Consider the following 23,904-nt stretch of genomic DNA (forward strand, 5'->3'; position numbering starts at 1 on the left):
CTACCCGTCAGCTCTCTTTATGGTCCAACTCTCACATCCATACATGACTACTGGAAAAACCACAGCTTTGACTAGACGGACCTTTGTGGGCAAAGTAATGTCTCTGATTTTTATCACACTCTCTTGGATTGTCATAGCTTTTCTTCCAAGGAGCAAGCATCTTTGCATTTTGTGGCTGCAGTCACAATCTGCAGTGATTCTGGAGCCCAAGAAAATAAAGTCTCTCACTGTTTCCACTGTTTCCCCATCTATTTGCCATGAAGTGATGGGACAGGATGCCATCATCTTTGTTTTTTGAATGTTGAGTTTTAAGCCAGCTTTTTCACTCTCCTTTTCCACTTTCGTCACGAGGCTCTTTAGTTTCTTTTTGGTTTCTGCCTTAAGAGTGGTGTAATTTGTGCATGTGAAGTTATTGATATTTCTCCCGGCAATCTTGATTCCAGTTTGTGCTTCATGCAGCCAGGCATTTCCCATGAGGTACTCTGCATAGAGGTTAAATAAGCAGAGTGACAGTATACAGCCTTGACGTATCCTTTCCCAATTTCGAACCAGTCTGTTCTTCCATGTCCAGTTCTAACTGTTGCTTCTTGACCTGCATACAGGTTTCTCAGGAGGCAGCTTAGGTGGTGTGGTATTCCCATCTCGTGAAGAATTTTCCATAGTTTGTTGAGATCCACACAGTCAATGGCTTTAGCATAGTCAATAAAGCAGAAATGCATGTTTTTCTGGAATTCTCTTGCTTGTTTTATGATCCAACGGATGTTGGCGATTTGATCTCTGGTTCCTCTGCCTTTTCTAAAAGCAGCTTGAACATCTGGAAGTTCTCGGCTCACGTACTGTTGAAGCCTAGCTTGGAGAATTTTGAGCATTAATTTGCTAGTGTTTGAGATGAGTACAATTGTGTGGTAGTTTGAACATTCTTTGCCATTGCCTTTCTTTGGGATTGGAATGAAAACTGACCTTTGCCAGTCCTCTGGCCACTGCTGAGTTTTCCAGATTTGCTGGCATTTGAGCGCAGCACTTTCACAGCATCATCTTTTAGGATTTGAAATAGCTCAGCTGGAATTCCATCACCTCCACTAACTTTGTTCATAATGATGCTTCCTAAGACCCACTTGACTTCAGGATATCTGACTTCAGGATATCTTGACTTCCAGGATATCTGACTCTAGGTGAGTGATCACACCATCGTGGTTATCTGGGTCATTAACATCTGTTTTGTGTAGTTCTTCTGTGTACTCTTGCCACCCCTTCTTAATATCTTCTGCTTCTGTTAGGTCCATGCCATTCCTGTCTTTATTGTGCGCAATTTTGCATGAAATGTACCCTTGGTATCTCTAATGTTCTTGAAGGCATCTCTAGTCTTTCCCTTTCTATTGTTTCCCTCTGTTTCTTTGCATTGATCACTTAGGAAGGCTTGCTTATCTTTCCTTGATACCTGCTTGTCATAAGAGACAGGAGAAGTCTGACTCTGCCTTCGGATAAAGACAATTAACTGGCACAGATGCCACTACCATGACCAGCTGAGCTTAGGATGAACTACAAGAGAATGTAGAGAAAATGGTGGTCTCAGGTCCTCTTGCAGGACCACTAGTTGTCGTTCTTCTTAAGAACATTCAGGTACTGGACTGTGTATGCTCAGTTAAGCAAAAGGTTGATTTCTTGCTACCTTTGCAGTCTGATTAGCAGATTGCGCATGATGCCAAGCACAGTCTGGTTTAATACTCAGTAATGAAATCATTCTGTCTCTATTCTCCATTTGTGGAGAAGATCTCCTGCGTTTTCAGGAGACTGTATTTTTAATTTTCCCAGTTTGCTGATGAGGCTGGGATGGCCTGAAATTTCCCGAACTGAGCAGACCAGTGAAGATGAATTATAAAATGCCTCCCCCTTAGCTCTTTGCTCTTTTCCAATACTACCTGCATGGATCTCACTGTCCAGATTCTAGATTTTCTTTTTGAGTAAGCATGCATAATACAGGACCTAAAAATCCATCAGGGTCACCATCAGCTTTAATGGTGGGAAAGACGGGAAGCCCAGATGTTGCCTGCAGATCTTCTCTCTTGAATGGCCACTAGAGCTCTAGATGACATTTGGAAGGGAATCCATTTGAAAGGAAAATGCAGGCTTATATTGGCCTGAGGATGCTTCCATTAATTTGGATGAATTAACACATGCGGTGGTTTTTAGAAGAACCTCTTGCCCAGGTTTCCCTGGTGGCTCAGACGGTAAAGAATCTGCTAGCAACACAGGATACGTGGGTTCAATCCCTGGGTCAGGAAGATCCCCTGGAGAAGGGAATGGCAACCCACTCCAGTATTCTTGCCTGGAGAATCCCACGGACAGAGGAGCCTGGCAGGCTACTGTCCATGGTGTTGCAAAGAGGTGGACACGACTGATCGACAAACACTTGCACTTTCATCCCCAGCAAAGGAATTACTTGTGTTTACAGGATGAGTATCATCCTAGGAAGAAGGTTAAACACTATTTGGGAAGATGTAGGAAAATGGAAGAGGAAGTGGGAGAATTAAAGTCACTTTCTCTTTCTGCAAATCCTCCTCCTCCTTTCTCTGCTGTCTCCCCTCATTTTGGTCCCTTTCCATAGCATCTCTTTATCTTCACACCTCGATCAGACTTCTAGTGAAGGCAAAACTATGATCTTCAAGATGGGCAGTTAAATAGATTTCCCTGCAAAGAAGGACAAGGAGACAGTAATGAATTATCGGCCCTATGTGAGGTGTGTGAGTCTCATGCCCCAGCTCTGACTCCATTTCGGGCTTAGCCTAGATCCCAGCCTTCAAGAGTATTTTCTTATCTACAAACTAAATAGCTAGAAAAGCCGAGATGAGAAAGCAATACTGTTAAGGAGTAAGTGGGAACTTTAATAAAAGACGGTGTCCCCACCCCACCTCCCATGGTGGCTACAGGATGGGGATTTGTCACTTGGAATAGACCAGCAAAAATGGTGCTAGGCTGAAAAATACAATATGGGAAAGGAAACCCAAGAGTCATCTAATTCTACATTTTTCCTGACTCAATGACAAGACAGTTAGCCTTCCCTAACCACTTTGCCAATGAAACTGATGCCATTAAGTGGCTACCCAGACTTGAAACAGTACAAATCTACATGCTGTTCAACTTCCCTACATTATTCACTGAGGGATTCTTTTTGTGGGCCCAGGAAAGACCCACAGAAGTTTGCACAAGTACCTGGCAGTGTGTTTTCAATTTACAGCCCCAAACATCGGGATGTGCCCTGGTAGCTGCACAGAATTGTGCAAGCAGCAGGCTGTGGTTGGTTGATGGAGCAGGCATGTCAGGACCGAAAAGCAACCCAGCATATCAGGGGGAAAGGTGGCCAAAAGACTCAGACTATATGCCACCTCCCACAACCATGGAAGAACTAATGACTTGAGGGACCCACTGAGAGGCCTGCACATGGCCATACTTGAAGTCCTTCTACGAAAAGTGAGCTGGGAGAAATCACCCCACAACTTACCGGCCTGGATCCAGAGGCAGTTCAAAATCACCCACTAGTCCTAGCAACGTTTGTTTCAACCTAGAACAGACGATTGCATAAAACTTAGCAGCAGCTGCTCAATTTGGGGGCATGCTAGAGAAAAAGGAAGGAGAAAAGAAGCAGTTAAACATCACTGCGTTAGCCACTTGGTTACAGCTATTTTCTAAGGGAAGAACCCCTACTCTGGACAACACGTGAAGGGAGCCAAGTTAGGTGGGAAAACTGTATGTCATTATTACAGTATGCCAAGACACTGGATGAGGGACTGGAGAAAGAGACTCCTGAGAATGCAGAATCTGCAGGAACAAGGGAATCAGGAAAGCCCAGGACGAAACCCTCAGCCAGGGAATACTAGGGAAAAGTCTCAAAGTCAACTGATTGAGGGAACCTTGGAGGTGGAACCCAGTGAACTACAGGTTTCAATAACTTTCCCTGAGGCTAATCTATGCTTGCCTTTTCTGGTAAATATTCATGCTGCAGAAGACTCTTGAGAGTCCCTTGGTCTACAAGGAGATCAAACCAGTGAATCTTGAAGGAAATCATCCCTGAATATTCATTGGAAGGACTGATGATGAAGCTGAAGCTTCCAAGGCATGATGTGGACAGGAGCAGGAGCAGGGTGGGCAAGATCAAGGGCAGGATGTGGGTGGGCTCAGAGGCAAAAGTGGGTGAATTGGGCGGCAGGGTTTGTGTGAGGAGCCACCAGGGAAGCCCACTTGGGTGGGATTGGGAGAAAGTGTGGCCTGGGTTCAGGGTGAAACCACCCTCCTCTTCATCTTTAGCACCTCACTTTCAATCTCTCCCCAGAGCCACAAGGCTCTTCTACGATGTTTACAACCCACAGAGTAAGAGGTCCCAAGCCCTCAGTGGACCCCAAGGTGAGACTTTTCCTTCTCTATTTCATGACCTTCCATTTCCCCCCTTCTCCCTACCTGACCACCTTCTTCTTCTGGTTCTCCATGCTTGAATTGCCTCCTATTCCTTCTTCCCTCTGCCTGACTGCTTTCATACCTACTGACCAATCTCGGTGGGTCCCCTCCTCTCTTCCTGACCTCCCCTACACTCCCCCGCCCTACTGCTCAGGCATCTTCTAGTCTCACTTTTCTCTCTGCCTGGTTGCTGTTTCTTTATTGATAAGCTCCTTGCCTGACCACACCCCCCCAAACATTTCTCTTTCTGCCTGTCTCTCTCTTTCTGCCTGTCTAGCCTCCATTCCTCTCCTGCTCAGTAAAACCATCTCCTGTTCCTCCTGTCTCCTTGCTTGCCCATCTACTTTCTTTTCCTAGCCCCTGCCCAACATTCCACCCCAACCATCCCTGAAAAGCCACCCTCAATTCCTCTCTTTTGAATTTCGGACTTCCCTTCATTTATGTTTTTATTCTTGCTGCCTCACTTGTCCAGTCACCTTCTCCCTGCTTCTCATCTCCAAAATCCCTTCTTCTTTGCTTGATCAGCCCTCATCCCTCCACACTCCTGACCCCATTCCTCACCTCCTCTATGTTTTACCAACCTCCATTCACCTACTGTGGTCCAGCTAGTAAAGAATCCGCCTGAAATGCGGAAGACCCGGGTTCAATTCCTGGTTTGGGAAGATCCCCTGGAGAAGACAAAGGCTACCCACTGCAGTATTCTGGCCTAGAGAATTCCATGGGTCCATGGGGTCGCAAAGACTTGGACATGACTGGGCGGCTGTCACTCACATTCATCTACTTCTCCCTGTCAGACTTCCCCTCCATCCTTCTTCTCCTTCCTGTTTGATCTCTTTCTACTCTTCCATCCATCCTACCCATCACACCCTTTCCTACATCCTAGCTTAGCTTCTTCCTCCATCCTCCGTGCTTGATCATACCCGCTTTGCCCCCTTCTTCTTTACCTAGTAATCACTGAATTCCTCTCTTCCTTCCCGCTAGGTCACTTCCCGCCCCTCTCCTTCTGCCCGACTGCCCTCCAATCCCCCTCTTCCTCTCATTTTACCTGCCTGATCACCCTCCATAGCCACCCCTCTCCATACCTCATCATTATTCTTTCTGCCCTCAGGCTCCAGATGATCAGGTGTGTGGTTGTCCACTAGTGCACAATGTCTTTGAGGTCACTGATGATTTCTGTCATCTCCCCAAATGCCTTTGCAACCTCCACTATTGCTGGGAGAAGCTGAGGTGTGCCGAGGTGGACCTAGAGCATGTTTGTGTGGTAGGTTACGAGGCTGAGTGTGGCTGAGGGGCAGCATGGGATCCTAGAAGCCCCTTCTTACACTTACCCCCCGCAGTTGCACGAGCTGGTTGAGCAGGAACACAAGGAGCGCACAGCCATGATGAATCGGACAGGGTTGCCGGCCCTGATGCTTCACCAAGCAATCCAGCATGATCCACTCACCACTGACCTTCGCTCCAGAATAGACAGCTGAGCTCTGCTCAACTGAGGTCCTATGCCCGATACCTGGTCCAAGGGAGACACTACAAATTTCTCACACACCTGTTCCTATAACCATGTCTTTCTCAGGGCATCTCAAAGTTTCTCTGTGCTTCTCTGTTCCCCATTTAGTATCCTGTCTCTACGCCTCCTTAAGGTGGACTGGTCTTTAAAATTTCCCCATTTCTGTCCTTTCTCTTATCCCCCGTCTCTCTCTTTCCTGAATCTGGGCGGGGCCAAAGGGTCTGCCCTGTGCTCATCTCCCACTGGCCAGAGTTTTGTTTAGAAACTTGAGATTAGCAAGACATTTTAATATCTCCTGGTGGCCCCTAATCCAGTCTCTGTGCCCACAAACTCAATTCCACACCTCCGATGGTGGTGGGTCACAGTGCAGCTTTACTTGGGTGGCAGGCTCATTTGGAGTTGGCTGAGAAGTGCTGCACACTCAGCTCAGTTTGTCCTTTTCTGTCAAGGGAGAGGTGAGGCTACAAAGTGGGTACCAGTGACCCTGAGTCCCCCGTCCCAGGCCATCAGGTCTGTCATTGTCACCTGATCAGTGCACTTTGACCAACTTCTGTATAATTCTTGGCATTCCCCAGGCCAGAGGTGCTGGAAAAATGTTGCAATGGAGGGAAAAGGTGATGATTCCGTTTTGGGACACTGAGGAGAGTTCAAGGTGTCAATGCGATCGTGCCCTTGCCCCTGCCCATCTTGTTCCACCCCTCACCATACCATGAGATCCCAGCCCTTCTGTCAGCCTTGGCCCCTGTCAGTAGAGTCCTGGTCTATGCACACCCCCACTCCCAGACCTCTGATCCTGTCTTGTTCTCCTCTTCCCACTACCCTGCTCTGGGTCTACTCTTTCCAGCTGACTCTGTCTACCTAATGCCTGTAGGGTTGCCAGAAGAGGATTGGGACCTCTGCCACATCTGCCTTTGCCAGGCCCTGCCAGGCCAGTGGAGGTGTGTCCAGTAACGCTGCCTGTGGGGACTGGTATGCCTCCAATGAGAGACTTCAACTACTCTTCCTGTTCTTTTTATATTCACTTGACCCTCAGAGATTTTGGGGGGGCAAGTAATTTTCACTATTGTTTCTTCTGCATGGACTCAGATATTTCATCTAAATATTTCGGGATGTTGCTCTAGACTTACACCTCGTATTCCACCATCACTAGTATATTAGTTATCTAATGCACTCCCTATCTGGTGCCATATCTCCTTTTTTTATTCCCAGTATTGTATTTTTTTTCTTTCTTGATCATATTTTCCAGGAGCTAATCCCTTTAAATAATTATAAGATTAGATGTTAGTTTTATTTATACTCCCTAAGTTTATATTTATTTATGTAAACTTTCATTTGATTAATTGCCACCTTGATTGTTTGTTTTGTGTTTCATTTGTATGTGTTTGCTTCATTTTGTTCTTTCTTGAATTGAATTCCTAACTTTATTATTTTTTGTTTTCCAGTCTATTATAGTAGTAAAGGATTTGAAACTACACACGTTTTTCTAATGCAGCTGTACCTCATAAACTCTGGTCTGAAAAGTGCAACTTCAGAATTGATTTCTCACTCTGATTCTACCTTTTGAGGAATGTTTCTTAGTTTCTAACTGCTTAAGCAGTTTTGGCTATCTTTCCTTTCTATATTTGTAATTATGCTTTTACTGTGATGAGAGAATGTAGCATGTGGAATATGAATACTCAAAATATGACTCAAGATTTTCTTTGTGGCCCAGATTACTCAAGTGAGTTTTGTAAGACTTTTCATGGATGTAAGAAAACATATTTTCTGTTAGGTTCAGATTACTCATTAGGACTTTTCTATCTAGTTTGACAGTTACTGCTTCTTTACTCTGACTTTTGTCTTTTTGTCTGTTCCAACTCTTCTGTTATCAAAAGATAGAATAAATGTTGTAATATTTTAAGACAAATTTCTCTTTGTAGTTGTGTTTTTGGCAGGTAGAGGTGGGAAACCCTAAAGTTTTGCACAATCTTAGGCTCTTTTGCACAACACCACTATAGGTTTTCTCTGTTTTGCTTGTTGAGTCCTTTTGACCTTGAATTTACTTTGCCAAGCACATCATCACTGCTTCTTTTATTTTGCAGCCACTAACCTTGTGTGTGGGTTTCCCAGGTGACTCAGTGGTAAAGAATCCACCCGCAATGCAGGAGAGATGGGTTCTATCCCTGGGTCGGGAAGATCCCCTGGAGTAGGAAGTGGCACTCCACTCCAGTATTCCTGCCTGAAAAATTCCATGGACAGAAGAGCCTGGGGGCTACAGTCCAGGACTTGCAACGAGTCAGACACGACTGAGCAACTGAGCATGCACAACCTTGTGTATCTTTGCCTAAACCTTATTTTTCTCACTGTTTAAGGTATGCTTCTTTTCAACTGTATGCATTTGTTGCTCTCATCGCACACTTGTGTCTTCGGCTTTAGTCCATTTAAATACGTGTAAGTACGATAATCTTGTCTTTTCTATTATACCATCCTTATTATCAATTTTACTGTTTCCTAAATGCAACGTTTTTCTTTCCTTCTTCCTAATACTTTGATGCTTCTGTTCATTTTTGTCCCTCCCCCTTACCGCATTAATGCTTTTTATGTTTACTAATTGTACAATTATATATTGGGTCACTTCTAACAGGCATGATTTATGTGTTCTCTATTATTTGATCAGAATATAATCAGCCTTTCCTTGTAGAGAAGGATATTTATCACCCGTATTTGCCTCAGGAAGATGAACAGTATTATTTTGGGGTTTTTCTAGCAATATTTAAACTGCTCTTTGGAAGACTGTATTTTTCTTAGGGTAAGTCAATTCTGCTTCAAGAAAACTTACTTAGTATTTGTACCTCAAGGTCCCAATCACTTTATTTACCATAATTTAACTCTAGCTATATGAATGTGCAAATGTTTTACCACAACAGTTATTGCTAACCATTGTTTTGCTCTCTTATTTTGAGATCTATCTTCTCATTCCGTATTCATTTATTTAGAATACTTCCTTTAGTGTTTTCATCAAATAGAGTAAACTGGTGGAAGAGTCTTCAAATTATTTAGTGTCTGAACCTGTTGTTCTTTTGCTTTAAGGAGTGTTTTCTTGGGAGTGGGTATAGGATCTCTGCACTAGAGTCCTTCTTTTTAAGTACACTTTTTATTTTTGTATTGGAGTGTAGCAGATTAACAATGTTGTGATAGTTTCAGGTGGCAAACAAAGGGACTCAGCCATACACATATAGGTATCCAAGAGTCCTTCTTTATTGATGGCCTATGAGAAGTGGCTTCTAAGATGGCTCCCAGTGATCCCAGACTCCTGGTAGTCAAGACTTTGTGTAATTCCCTCCATTTGTGTGACTCACTTCTAAGCAGTAGCATACCTTTAACACTGAGGAGATGCCACCTTCGTGATTTGCTTACAAGAGATTGTAGCTTGTGTCTTGCTAACAGACTCTCTTCCTTGTGGACTTAGTGAACCAACTTGCCGTGTTGGGGAGGCCTAGATAGCAGGGAACTCAGGATTGCCTTTGACGAATAGTATGAAACTGAGGCTCTCAGTCCAACAGCCCAGATGAACTGGATCCTGCAAACAACCACATAAATGAGCTTGGAAGAACATCCTTCCCCAGGTGAGCCTTCGGATGAGGCCCCAAGCCCTGCTGAGACCTTGATGGCAGCCACACGAGAGACCCTGAAACAGACAATCGAGCTACGCCGTGCCTAGGATCTTGACCCACAGAAACTATGCGATAATCAGTATGTGTTGTTTTCGACAACTCAGTTTATGGGGATGTGGAGACAGACAGGTAGGGACTGGAGGGTCAGTGATTTTGTGAAAGATACTAGGTGGGTTTCTGAAATGAAAACCATAGCATCCATCAGGAAAGTTCAGTGTTTGGCTGCTCCATGAGGCAGTTTTCAAAACTACGTGGGTCATTAATTGGTAGTCTGGGGAGACAGATAATTGGAAACCTGCGTGGGATGGGGCACTGCTGCACTTGTGTTGGTTATTATTCAGTGTTGTCATAGTCATCACTGTGGATTAGTAATATGAGGAGCCTGGCCATTCAAGTGACTTTGAAGTGTCCTCTGGCAGTCCCTGTAGTCCATCCATGGGTGGATTCTGCTGGTCAGTGAGTGATTGGCAGCGAGAGGAATCAGGGGTATAGTGCCAGGGACGTGAGGTGAGCAGAGACCAACATTTTTGAGTTGGTCAGTCACAGGGGGACTTGGTGCACACCTGGTTTCCAGGGTCTAAGAAAGGAGGGAGGATGAGTTTGAGTTTTGGCCTCTGTCAGAAAAGGGAAATTCAAGCAGGTTGCTGTGGATGTGCACAGAAATATGCAGAAGCTCAGTTTATGCCCACAAGATGTCCTCCTTCAGCCAGAGCATCTTGAAGACGATGGATAATAGGAGTATTGTTTATTGGGAGCCGACCCGGTATGGGGTTCAGAATCACAGACTGACTTTGGAGTCGGCTGACCTTGGCTTCAGTATTTCCTGGTCTTTCTACTTGCTAGTAGTGTGACCTTGGGATAACTGACTTAGCCTCATTGTGCTTCAACAGCTTCTGCTGCCAAATGGTTTTAATGATCATCATTGTCATGTAGCTGGCAAGGTTACAGTGAAAATTAAATGAGGTACCTGATATTGATCAGCAGGGCCTCAGGGCAGAGCAAGTGTGTCACAGGAGGGGCAGATTCCAGACTTGCTGCCCCTGAGATGAATCACCATCCCACTGCTGAGCGTGAGTACCACGTGGCTGGTGTCCCACATCCAGAGCCCTGCCTGTTTCAGTGAAAAATGTGATGTAGTTGATGGAGGAAAGGTGGGATGAAGGGTGAGCCCCAGAGCCGGGGAGAGGGGGAGGTCCAGGGTGTCTGCAGGCAGCAATGTTCAGGTAGGGTGACCACCAGCCCCAGCCTGGGAGACATTGCCCCCTGATGTCCAGCACGCCCCACTGGCTCTGTGGCAAAGGCTCAGCTGATCACCACCCGAACTTCTGTTTTCCTGATCCTTGGGGATTTGCTAATTTCCCCTCTACCCTGATCTAGGGCAGAAAATTCCTTTTTTTTTTTTTGGAACCTAGAGGATGGCCAGGTAGTAGGGTGAACACAGTCTCTAGGGCCCTTCTAGTTCTTCCTCTTCTTCTCAAAGATGAATAAAGTGGCCTGAGAAGGTACATGAGTTGCCCAGGTCCCTGGGGTTGTGACTGTAATGAACTGGAGCCAGGTCTCCTGACTGTGTCCTCCACCCTCCCCACACTCCAGCCAAGACCAGCTTTCCCACTAAAAGTTCCCCTTGAAATTTTGCAAACAGAGGAGAATGAGGGAGCCAGACATTGCCCCACAGCTCCCTTCTTCTGACACTCCCGAGTCTGCTGTCAACTTCGGGGACAGGCTGGTTGTCACAGGAGCTCAGTAAGACAGTATGTGTTATAAAACTGCATTACTTTAGTTTTGTTGATTATATGGATTTGAAATAGTTAAATGTATTTTATATTATTATATAGATTCATATATGTTTATAAATGTGTAAAAATGTATATTAATATATATGATTATATAAAAATAGTTTCATTTTTGTAACAGGAAGTGACACAATCTAAGTAGAAAGAAGAAAATTAAAATGACCTCTAACTCTATTATCACCTAACTATCAATTCTATTAACGTTTTGATGTTTATGGTTTCAGACATTTTTTCTGTGTATGTGCATGTGTGTCTGTTCCTGAGTGTTTAATATATTAGTAATATATGCACACTTAGTTTATATGAAAATTAGAATTGTTTGTTTACCTTCATTTTTTGCTCTTTACACTAACTTAAACATTTCTCCATGTCGGCAAATATTTTTGTATGCAAATTTAACAGTTGCATAATATTGAGTTTTTGCATGTATCATCATTTTTATAACCAATATACTGTCAATCTAGGAATCATTTTAGGAATCAGTGACCTAAAATAGACTGGAATGGGTGAATTTAACTCAGATGACCGTTATATCTAACACTGTGGGCAAGAATCCCTTAGAAGAAATCGAGTAGCCCTCACAGTCAGTGAAAGAGTCTGATGTGCAAGAGTCTGATACTTGGGTGCAATCTCAAAAATGACAGAATAATCTCTGCTCGTTTCAAGGCAAACCATTCAGTAGCACAGTAAACCAAGTCTATGCCCCAACCAGTAGTGCTGAAGAAGCGGAAGTTGAACAGTTCTATGAAGACCTACAAAACTTTCTAGAACTAACACGCAAAACAGATGTCCTTTTCATTATAGGCAACTGGAATGCAAAAGCAGGAAGTCAAGAGATACCTGGAGTAACAGGCAAATTTGGCCTGGAAGGACAAAACAAAGCAGGGCAAAGGCTAACAGGGTTTTGCCAAGAAAACGCACTGCTCATAGCAACACCCTCTTCCAACAACACAAGAGAAGACTCTACACATGGACATCACCAGATGGTCAATACCAAAATCAGGTTGATTATATTCTCTGCAGCCAAAGATGGAGAAGCTCTATATGGTCAGCAAACACAAGACCGGGAGCTGACTGTGGCTCAGATCATGAACTCCTTATTGCCAAATTCTGACTTGAACTGAAGAAAGTAGGGAAAACCGCTAGACCATTCAGGTATGACCTAAATCAAATCCCTTACGATTATGAGTGGAAGTGATAAATAGACTCAAGGGATTAGATCCAAAGGACACAGTGCCTGAAGAATTATGGACAGAGGTTCATTGTACAGGAGGCACTGATCCAGAGCATCCCCAAGTAAAAAAAATGCAAAAAGGCAAAATGGTAGTCTGAGGAGGCCTTACAAATAGCTGAGAAAAGAAAAGAAGCTAAAGGTAAAGGAGGAAAGGAAAGATATACCCATTTGAATGCAGAGTTCCAAAGACTAGCAAGGAGAGATAAGAAAGCCTTCTTCAGTGATCGATGCAAAGAAATAGAGGAAAACAACACAATGGGAAAGACTAGAGATCTCTTCAGGAAAATTAGAAACACCAAGGGAACATTTCATGCCAAGATGGGCACAATAAAGGACAGAAATGTTATGGACCCAACAGAAGCAGGAGATATTAAGAAGAGGTGGCAAGAATACAGAGAACTATACAAAAAAGATCTTCATGAACCAGATAACCATGATGGTCTGATCACTCACCTAGAGCCAGACAACCTGGAGTGTGAACTCAAGTGGGCCTTAGGAAGCACCACTATGAACAAAGCTAGTGGAGGTGATGGAATTCCAGGAGAACTATTTCAAATCCTAAAAGATGATGCTCTGAAAGTGCTGTGCTCAAATGCCAGCAGATTTGGAAAACTCAGCAGTGGCCACAGGACTGGCAAAGGTAAGTTTTCATTCCAATCCCAAAGAAAGGCAATGCCGAAGAATGTTCAAACTACTGCACAATTGCAATCACCTCACACGCTACCGAAGTAATGGTCAAAATTCTCCAAGCCAGGCTTCTTCAACTGTACGTGGACCGTGAACTTCCAGATGTTCAAGCTGCTTTTAGAAAAGGCAGACGAACCAGAGATCAAATTGCAACATCCGTTGAATCATCGAAAAAGCAAGAGAGTTCCAGAAAAACATCCACTTCTGCTTTATTGACTATGCTAAAGCCTTTGACTGTGTGCATCACAACAAACTGGAAAATTCTTCAAGAGATGGGAATAGCAGACCACCTGACCTGCTTCCTGAGAAATCTGTATGCAGGTCAAGAAGCAACAGTTAGAACTGGACGTGGTAGAACAGACTGGTTCCAAATCGGGAAAGGAGTACGTCGAGGTTGTATACTGTCACCCAGCTTGTTTAACCTCTATGCAGAGTACATCATGGGAAATGCCTGGCTGGATGAAGCACAAACTGGAATCAAGATTGCCGGGAGAAATATCAATAACTTCACAGGTGCAAATTTCAGCACCCTTAAGGCAGAAACCAAAGAGAAACTAAAGAGCCTCGTGATGAAAGTGGAAAAGGAGAGTGAAAAAGCTGGCTTAAAACTCAACATTCAAAAACCGAAGATGATGGCACCCGGTCCCATCACTTCATGGCAAATAGATGGGGAAACAATGGAAACAGTGAGAGACTTTATTTTCTTGGGCTCCAAATCACTGCAGATGGTGACTGAAGCCATGAAATTCAAAGACACTTGCTTCTTGGAAGAGAAGCTATGACAATCCAAGAGAGCATGAAAAACATCAGAGACATTACTTTGCCCACAAAGGTCCGTCTAGTCAAAGCTATGGTTTTTCCAGTAGTCATGTGTGGATGTGAGAGTTGGACCATAAAGAGAGCTGACGGGCAGAGAATTGATGCGTTTGAACTTTGGTGTTGGAGAAGACTCTTGCGAGTCCCTTGGACTGCCAGGAGATCCAACCAGTCAATCTGAAAGGAAATGAGTCCTGAATATTATTGGAAGGACTGATGATGCAGCTGAAGCTCCAATACTTTGGCCACCTGTTGTGAGTAACTGACTCATTAGAAAAGACCCCGTTGCTGGGAAAGATGGAAGGCTGTAGGAGAAGGGGACAACAGAGTATGAGATGGTTGGATGGCATCACCAACTCGATGGGCATGGGTTTTAGCATGCTACGGCAGTTGGTGATGGAAAGGGAAGCCTGGCGTGCTGCAGTCCCTGGGGTCGCAAAATTTGGACACAACTGAGCGAATGAACTGTACTGATACTGTTAGTAAACATGCATGAAGGATAGTTTGGGTTTTGACAATTAATACCACTGTAGTTACATTTATGCACTTAAATCTTTCTTCATATACGTGACTGATTTCTAGAAATTGAAGTCTTGGATCAGGGTGTAAGGAAAAATATTTAACGACTTAGGAGGGGATAGTCGGTACACTTAGTCCCAGTGAGAAACGTGCCTTTTCTAAGTGTCACACAATCATATCAGTTACAGATACACAGCTTGTGGCCATAGAAATATGGTGCTCCTTGGGTCTCCCACAGGGTGCGACCCCCAGCTGAAGTGTGGGTGTTTTCAGACGGGTGGATCTGATCTCTACAACACTTATGACTTCACAGACCAAGCTCCTTCCCAAAAAAGCAGGAAGTAACCAAGTTTTTAATGAGCTATCATTAATTCATGTATTTGTTTTTTTGCATCCATTGCTTTCCCAGTGTCTTTAGGGGGCCTTTAAGCATCCCTGAAGCATAGCCAAAGCAATCTTGAGAAAGAAGAATGGAACTGGAGGAATCAACCTGCCTGACTTCAGGCTCTACTACAAAGCCACAGTCATCAAGACAGTATGGTACTGGCACAAAGATAGAAATATAGATCAATGGAACAAAACAGAAAGCCCAGAGATAAACCCACACACCTATGGACACCTTATCTTCAACAAAGGAGGCAAGAATATACAATGGAGAAAAGACAATCTCTTTACCAAGTGGTGCTGGGAAAACTGGTCAACCACTTGTAAAAGAATGAAACTAGAACACTTCCTAACACCATACACAAAAATAAACTCAAAATGGATTAAAGATCTAAACGTAAGACCAGAAACTATAAAACTCCTAGAGGAAAACATAGGCAAAACACTCTCCGACATAAATCACAGCAGGATCCTCCATGACCCACCTCCCAGAATATTGGAAATAAAAGCAAAACTAAACAAATGGGACCTAATTAAAATTAAAAGCTTTTGCACAACAAAGGAAACTATAAGCAAGGTGAAAAGACAGCCTTCAGAATGGGAGAAAATAATAGCAAACGAAGCAACAGACAAACAATTAGTCTCAAAAATATACAAGCAACTCCTGCAGCTGAATTCCAGAAAAATAAACGACCCAATCAAAAAATGGGCAAAAGAACTAAACAGACATTTCTCCAAAGAAGACATACAGATGGCTAACAAACACATGAAAAGATGCTCAACATCACTCGTTATCAGAGAAATGCAAATCAAAACCACAATGAGGTACCATTTCACACCAGTCAGAATGGCTGCTATCCAAAAGTCTACAAGCAATAAATGCTGGAGAGGGTGTGGAGAAAAGGGAACCCTCTTACACTGTTGGTGGGAATGCAAACTAGTACAGCCCCTATGGAGAACAGTGTGGAGATTCCTTAAAAAACTGGGAATAGAACTGCCATATGACCCAGCAATCCCACTGCTGGGCATACACACTGAGGAAACCAGAATTGAAAGAGACGCGTGTACCCCAATGTTCGTCGCAGCACTGTTTACAATAGCCAGGACATGGAAGCAACCTAGATGTCCATCAGCAGACGACTGGATAAGGAAGCTGTGGTACATATACACAATGGAATATTACTCAGCCATTAAAAAAATACATTTGAATCGGTTCTATTGAGATGGATGAAACTGGAGCCCATTATACAGAGTGAAGTAAGCCAGAAAGAAAAACACCAATACAGTATACTAATGCATATATATGGAATTTGAAAAATGGTAATGATAACCCTATATGCGAGACAGAATAAGAGAACACAGATGCATAGAACAGTCTTATGGACTCTGAGGGAGAAGGTGAGGGTGGGACGTTCTGGGAGAATAGCATGGAAACATGTATAATATCATATGTGAAACAGAACCCCATTCCATGTTTGCTGCATGAGACAAATACTCAGGGCTGGGGCAATGGGATGGCCCAGAGGGATGGGATGGGGAGGGAGGTGGGAGGGGGGTCCAGGACGGGGAACACATGTAAACCCATGGCTGATTCATGTCAATGTATGGCAAAAACTACTACAATACTGTAAAGTAATTAGCCCCCAACTAAAATAAATAAATTTATTTGAAAAAAAAAAAGAATCCCTGAAGCAAAATGTCCAGCTATGACTCTATAAATTTAGGTCAGAGGAGATATAGAGAGAATGAACAAAGTCAGCACCAAGATCTATCTTGAGTGTAGACAGTTGTGCCTGATAGTCCTGCAAAGTAAATAAAATTGAGCTATAAGTTTCTTTCTTACCTTCCTATTAGATGCAGCTGGAAAAGAAATGCAGTCATTTGCAAGATTTACATTGGTCACAGGTAGAAAATATGCCAATTCTTCCAGGGTAAATGTTTCCTTATAATTGAATTTCAAAAACAAGTTTGATCTCCTTATGGAGTGTAGATGAGTTAACCTTGTACTTTATCATCTAAATCAGGGCACTTTAGAATGGGGAAGGGGCATTGTTAATAATTATGGTGGGGGACTTCCTTCCTGGCAGTCCAGTAATTAGGACTCTGTGGTCTCACTGCTGAGGATCTGGGTTCAATCCCTGGTCAGGGAACTAAGACCTCACAAGCTGTGCAATGCAGCCATTAAGAATAGTAATAGTGGTTATACCAAACAACAGGTGTAAACTGGAAAAGGGGTCGGCCTAAGGAAAAAGACAGAGTGTTATCGACAGTAATCTTGTCGTTAAGTGTATTGTAGTAGGGTCTGCCACATGTTTAAGGGGTTGTTCTTATGAACTAACTATGGGCTCACGTAAGTTATTATTCCAGTGTACTTACATTCACAATCTCTATACTTATTCAATCTGTTCTTATTGATGAAAGCAACATGACACAAAGGTGTATCTTAGTTTCCCTTATATTTATCTGGTCATTGTATTGTCACAGTTTTTGTTTAAAATGAATGCTGCTGCTGCTGCTGCGAACTTGCTTCAGTCATGTCTGACTCTGTGTGACCCCATAGATGGCAACCCACCAGGCTCCACCGTCCCTAGGATTCTCCAGGCAAGAGTACTGAAGTGGGTCGCCATTGCCTTCTCCGTTAAAATGAATAATCATTTTAATTAAAAAGAAACAATGAATAATTCCTCTTGAATTCATCCAGTTTCTCATTGTGAAATGAAGCTTTTACGGTAATCTACTCTATGATTTCAGTCTCAGGTGTCTTTATTAAAAGGAGAAAAAGAAGGCAAAATTCAAACTTAGAACAGTTAGCCAAATATAGAGGAGCTACATGCAAGTGATCCAGGTTGGACACAGGGAAAGCAGATGAGGATGAGGATGATGATGATAGAGAACACTCCTATTGCTCTCTGTTTATGCTATGTACTTATAGTTTTTAGGACATGCCAGGCACTGTCCTATGTGACACAGAAGTAGGTACACACATATAAACTCATTTAATTCTCTCAGAAACCATATGAGCTGGATACTATTATACATTATTTAAAAAGGAAACTAAAGGCCAGAACAAGTAAATACTTTTCTCAAGATGGCATGGGTCATATGCAGGAGAGATTAAAACAATGCAGCACGTCTCCACTTACATAGTCTATCTGGTACCCATTTGGGGGCTTCCCTGGTGGCTCAGATGATAAAGAATCCACCTGTTAGTGCAGGAGACACAAGAGACACGGGTTCCATCCCTGGGTCGGAAGATCCCCTGGAGAAGGGAATGGAAACCCACTCCAGCATTGCTGCCTGGGAAATCCCATGGACAGAGGAGCCAGGTGGGCTACAGTCCACGGGGTCGCAAAGAGTCGGACACGACTGAGTGACTAAACATGCACCTACATAGTACCCATTTAGTTCTTCCAGCAGCTCAGCTTTACCCTAAGTAACGTACCAACTCAGCTGGAAGGGAAAATCACTGATGCTTTGTACAGAAGATGAAATACAATAGGTTTTAATATTAAATAGAATGAATAAGTTATGCTATTATCCCATTATACTAAATTTTGAAATATTGAGCCTGATCAGATCATGAAATCCAGTCTGTTTTCCTCTTTTAGTTAGGCTAAAATAGTGAAATCTAGAACTTTGTCTTATCCCTGCCAAGCTTCACTATTCTTTCACTCCTATGCTGTACTCTTTTTATCCACAAGCCTCATTTCATTTATTCTAGAGATCTTATGCATCCCGATTCACAGGCATGGATTGAGACTTCTTCCAACTTTCTACTTCATTTAGTATATATGTACAAAATTCACTAGAGCCAATAATATTTAGTTACAGCTAACACTATTCAATGTAAAATGTTGATGCCTGTGCTGAAAATAATTATCTTTAACATTCTGAGCCCATAGACTTCCTTATCAGCACATAAATAGAGTCATCAGTCTGGAAACATAGCTATGAATGTGAGTTTGTATTCTGCCAGTTGCCAAAGTGAAAGTCGCTCAGTCGTGTCCAACTCTTTGCAACTCCATGGACTGAACAGTCCCATGGAATTTTCCAGGCTTGAATACTGGAGTGGGTTGCCTTTCCCTTCTCCAGGGGATCTTCCAAACCAAGGGATCGAACCCAGGTCTCCCACATTGCAGACAGACTCTTTACCAGCTGAGCCACAAGGGAAGCCCAGAAATACTGGAGTGGGTAGCCTATCCGTTCTTCAGAGGATCTTCCTGACCCAGGAATCAAGCCGGTGTCCCCTGTGTTGCAGGCGGATTCTTTAACAACCAAGCTATGAGGGAAGCCGCGAGTCATGAACGTGTCCTCAAAACATCCAGCTTATTCCCCACTCCAATAATTATTCACATACACGTCTTCCATTCATTTGGCTCTTTCTGCCCTTTGTGCCAGTTCAAAATACATATGTGATTCATAGACCAGTTAAGAGCACTATGCTCTGAAAATTAGTCCACAGTCTCACCACAACTTTAGGGAGACATAATTTTCTCTGAATGTTAAAAGCAGACTTTATCTATGCTGCCCGCCTTGATGCTTTTTGAGGGAGAGCTGTCTCCTTCACTAGAGTGATTAATGCACAAGGCTGAATTCTTTTTTGTTTTCAAGCCATTTCCCCCTTCCTACTAACGAACTCTTTTTGACACACTTTAAAAATAAAAACCCACTGAAACATCTCCAAAACACTATTAATGTCAGTACTTGAACTGTTTGCTCCATTTTTCCACTAGAAAATTTAAGGATAAAATATTATTAATTGTTTAAAGTTTCCTCATAGGTATAGGATGGAATACAATCATGTACCACACAATCGAAAAACATTATCTTTAAAGATATATTTCTGGAAAGAAAGCAAAAAAATGATTAACATGGGTAGTCCCCGGGGAAGAGAACCGGAGCGTAGAGGTGAGAGTGAGATGTTTTAGTGTCTACTCTTTCACACATCTGAATTTCAAAGTTTGTGAATGTGTCATCTCTACAAACAAACAAACTCTGACATCAGATTGTATACTCTTGCTCATCACCCTATACCTCATCCTCAGCTGCTAACTTTGTGGTGTTTCAATTTCTCTTATAATCTGCTACTTTGAATGTTAATTGGATTTCTTATACATGTGGGGTTCCATTCCGTGAAGTGCTTGTTCTTATTGTTCTATCCATTTGTAACTGTAGATATTTTGCATTTTCCTTCTTGATGAGTACCTTCTTTTCTTTATCCAAACTTTTTCCTTCCAATTAAATTAAAAATTAAATAGAGGGGGGAAAGTTTTTATTTGCTCTGAGTTCTATGGGATGGTGGGGGTGAGAAAAGGAAAAAAATATATTAGATACTGGAGTGATTAAGGGCCCAATTTTATGGAACAGGTGAAGCCTGTATCTAAATAGAGCCCTAAATAATCAATAGCCCAGGCACAGAGAGAAATTTCCTATGTAGGAAGCATTAAGAAAACTGGAGTTAAACATGAGTTGTGGAAGATATACAGATACGAGTTTGAGTTAGAAATAAGGGGCCTGCTGTCATTAAGAGCAAAGTTTCATTATCATGTGCTACATAATAGGGAGTAACTGCAATTTTATTTCATAAGGCTAGCACAAGATAAATGTCATGGTTTAGGTAATGATATCTGTCAGTAGCACTTAAAATAAACTTGTCAAAAAATGGAATTAGTTATCCCATTAAGAACAGAATGATTCAACCAGGATACAATATGGACTTGTGTTGTGGTGACAGAGATGGGACTTAAAAGGGGGGGGGGCATTTAAATAACACTTTCAAAAAGAGAAAAAAAGAGGAATTGCAGAGTGAAGAATATTGGAGAACAATATCTGATTTGGGCAATGATGATTCCAGTTAATAATATATTTAGAGTGAAAGAACTGCACAGTGAGGAATGTCACTCCACATAGGTAAATTTTGGTACTAAGGTACAGACATAATGCAAGGACTAAGGGTATCACTATATGAGTCAGTAGAACAGGAAAATAAAACGTGTTCAGAATGGATGGAAGATTCCATTAAGCAAGGGAGGAGCAGAGGACAGGAGACAGCGCCTTTCAGTTAAAGGGAATGGAAGGAAAAAAGTTTGTAAAAAGAAAACAAGGTACTCATCAACAAGGAAAACGCAAAATATCTACAGTTACAGATGGATAGAACAATAAGAACAAGCACTTCACAGAATGGAACCCCACATGGATAACAAATCCAATTAACATTCAAAGTAGCAGATTATAAGAGAAATTGAAACACCACAAAGTTAGCAGCTGAGGATGAGGTATAGGGTGATGAGCAAGAGTATACAATCTGATGTCAGAGTTGACATATATAAAACAAAATGAGGTTGGTTTTAGATGACATTGAGAAGCTGGAGAGGAAATGGAAAGGGATTGGCAGGAGCAAGGGCAGGAATTGGTTCTTTTGAAAGGAAGCAGAGCCATGAAATCCGAACACATAAGGACAAAAACTATGGTGGGGAGGGGGGCAGGACAAAAGAAGCACCAAGTAGTAGGGAAGGAAAAAAATAACTAGGAAAGCAAGGTGCCTGAGATGGTAGCGTGGCATGTGATCTAGAGTACAGGGGTAGGGGGAGAAGGGCAGATAGCTCTCCTGCCAAAAAGCCAAGCAAAGAAGACAATGGATATTCCCAAGGGTCATACTAGGACATGGCATTTAAGTATTAAAGGGGCTTCTGTCAACTCTGCCTAAGCAACCCTAAAAGTTTAGAGACTTTATTTTTTTACAGAAACAGTTTACAGTTTTTAGTGAATCTGTAAACCAAAAAGCTCTCGTTTCCAAGTAAAAACAAGTTCCAGATCATGTAGATGTTTATAGTGACTAGTTTACCTAAACATATATCCATGTTCAGTTGTAAGATGTTAACTAAAATTCTGTGACAAATATGCTTTTTCTTAAATACCAAGAACATTAGAGAATTAATGCAGTCCTAAGGGTAATCTAGTGGTCACTAAGTTTTTCTTAAGCCTTCACTTAAGATGCTGTTATTTCTAGCACAGGTAAGCAGGCACAGTCTTTCATATGATCAAACACTGGAATCTTGGATTGCTACCATAACAGCTGGCTTGCAAACAAGTAGCCAACCATTTAAAGAATGTTTTAAGTGAACAACTTGCAAACCCCAGGGTTGGATAAACCCTCAGAATGCATTTACAGCCATAGCAACTGTGCTTAAAGACTGTACGGGTTGTTCTTCTGAAATGAGATCTCTCAAAGCAGTCGAGTTCAAAATAAACGATTTTAATTAAAACTGGCATAGGCACAATTTTCCCACCAATTTGTGTGTGTCAAGCATTTAGTGAACTTTTCCACTTGAAAAAGTGATATAGAAAACCAGATACCATGTTTCACTAATTACAGAGCCTTCAGGAGACACCACATCTCTGCTGACCAAAGCGTTTATAGGGAAATTAATTTCCTGCTCCAATCTCCTGCTCTGCGTCTTCTGTTCCTTGATTCATGCTTGAGAAGTTTTCACTTTACTTTTGGTTTTGTCACTTGGCTTGCCTGTCCGGGTTTGGGCCTGCTGACCCTGCCCACTTGAAGAGGCAGCCTGCTGTGCTGCTTTCTGCTTTAACACTATCCAATCAAATGCATAGTCATGTTGGTAATTCAGGGTCCTGAAAAGAGTGCGGAATAGCCGCCTCAGGTACGTATAATCTGGGGCTTCCTCAAAGGACAGCCCACGACAGTGCTTTAAGTACATGGCAAATGCTACAGGAAATCCGTCACATAAGACTTCAGCAGGCGTGGTCGTCTTAATTTTGCTAATCATTTTACATTTTTGCTTCATTGTTGGAGCCTTTAGTCCCTGCCATGGCAGGCTGCCTCTACAAAAATACATCAAAAGATATCCTAACGATTCCATGTCATCTCGGCGACTTTGTTCACCCCCAAGATGTGTGTTGAGGCTGACAAAGTCGGGCGTTCCAGTCAGATGTTTACCGTCTCTATAGGGTATGTGTTGCCCTGTCCTGCTGTCTCTGTACTTCTTGGCCAAACCAAAATCAATAAGGAACAACCTATTCCACTGCTGCCCAGTCCCGATTACAAAATTTTCTGGTTTAATATCTCTATGTATCATATTCATCGTATGGACATATTCGAGTCTACTTATCATCTGATTAGCTAGCATCAGTATAGTTTTCATTGTGAACCTTCTTGAACAGAAATTGAAGAGGTCTTCGAGGCTGGGTCCCAGAAGATCCATCACTAGCACATTGTATACTGTTTCCTGACCACACCACCGTATCTGGGGGATGCCAACCCCACCCTCAAGGATGCTGTAGAGTTCCTTTTCATGTATCAAGAGCGGCTGCCTCACCTTCCGTGATTCTAATTTTACAGCCACTTCTTCGTGGTTGGTGAGGTCAATTGCCAAATAAACGTCCCCGAAAGAGCCAGAGCCGATGTGCCGTACCAGTTTATATCTCCCTCCGACAATGAAATCAGCCTTGTATCCGCTGCTGCTCGCCATCCTGAGAGACAAAGATGGCGTTAGGGTTAAGCCCCAGCACCTCTAAGGGGACGATGGACGCCCGTAGGGCTCGTCCACGGAGCAAGGCTGTGAAGGCAGGCTAGGAACAGAAAACGCTGGCTGTTTCTCAGCGTTACAGGGCCCAGAATCGGCCAAGGGGAACCTGACCACCGCTACTGTCAGGTTTCTTTTCACCAGCCCTCAGATTGTTAAGGGGGTTCTCACCTTTAGCAGGCTGAGCCACTTGTTTCTGGCGGCAGCCGCGGCCTCGCTTTCGCGGCGAATTCGGGGGCTGGGGAGCCGTGAAGTTACGGTGGCGATACCGCTGCCACCACGGCCGCCGGCTCCGGTCAGGCCAGGCGAGATCCCTCGT

The 23,904-nt window shown here is 43.0% G+C and overlaps 1 protein-coding gene and 1 pseudogene across 2 annotated transcripts in view; both read right to left on the reverse strand.

Annotated features, from left to right (window-relative positions):
* Positions 1-23,904, reverse strand: part of LOC145535697 (zinc finger protein 510-like) — a 25,563-nt gene continuing 1,659 nt past the window's right edge. Inside the window, exon 4 of the mRNA XM_081564072.1 lies at positions 1-480. Within this exon, the coding sequence (XP_081420198.1) occupies positions 1-480 (480 nt within the window). The remainder of the gene's footprint in view (positions 481-23,904) is intronic.
* On the reverse strand, positions 22,274-23,531 carry LOC145535943 (casein kinase I pseudogene; annotated as a pseudogene). Its single transcript, XR_014075547.1, has one exon. The product of XR_014075547.1 is annotated as a casein kinase I pseudogene (transcript).

The sequence above is a fragment of the Giraffa tippelskirchi genome, chromosome X (assembly GCF_054371585.1).
Source record: "Giraffa tippelskirchi isolate mGirTip1 chromosome X, T2T-mGirTip1v1.2.pri, whole genome shotgun sequence".
NCBI classification, from domain to species: domain Eukaryota; kingdom Metazoa; phylum Chordata; class Mammalia; order Artiodactyla; family Giraffidae; genus Giraffa; species Giraffa tippelskirchi.